General features: G+C 64.2%; 2 protein-coding genes across 2 annotated transcripts in view; both read left to right on the top strand.

Annotated features, from left to right (window-relative positions):
- SIX4 (SIX homeobox 4) overlaps positions 1 to 374 on the top strand; it is a 33,391-nt gene that overhangs the window by 32,442 nt on the left and 575 nt on the right. The window lies entirely within an intron of this gene.
- The window catches only part of LOC104842083 (homeobox protein six1-like), a 7,406-nt gene that overhangs the window by 6,831 nt on the left and 201 nt on the right, over positions 1 to 374 (top strand). The window contains exon 3 of the mRNA XM_010584179.1: positions 3 to 370. Within this exon, the coding sequence (XP_010582481.1) occupies positions 3 to 370 (368 nt within the window). The remainder of the gene's footprint in view (positions 1 to 2; positions 371 to 374) is intronic.

Below are 374 nucleotides of genomic sequence, written 5' to 3' on the forward strand. Positions count from 1 at the left end.
CGCCTGCGTCTGCGAGGTGCTGCAGCAAGGGGGGAACCTGGAGAGGTTGGGCCGGTTCCTCTGGTCGCTGCCGGCCTGCGACCACCTGCACAAGAACGAGAGCGTCCTGAAGGCCAAGGCGGTGGTGGCCTTCCACCGCGGCAACTTCCGCGAGCTCTACAAGATCCTGGAGAGCCACCAGTTCTCCCCCCACAACCACCCCAAGCTGCAGCAGCTCTGGCTGAAGGCTCACTACGTGGAAGCCGAGAAACTGCGGGGCAGACCCTTGGGCGCCGTCGGCAAATACCGCGTCCGCCGAAAATTCCCTTTGCCCCGCACCATCTGGGACGGCGAGGAAACCAGTTACTGCTTCAAGGAGAAATCCCGGGGCGTGC

This window comes from Haliaeetus leucocephalus, unplaced genomic scaffold (genome assembly GCF_000737465.1).
Source record: "Haliaeetus leucocephalus isolate CR32 unplaced genomic scaffold, Haliaeetus_leucocephalus-4.0 Scaffold944, whole genome shotgun sequence".
Taxonomy (NCBI): Eukaryota; Metazoa; Chordata; class Aves; order Accipitriformes; family Accipitridae; genus Haliaeetus; species Haliaeetus leucocephalus.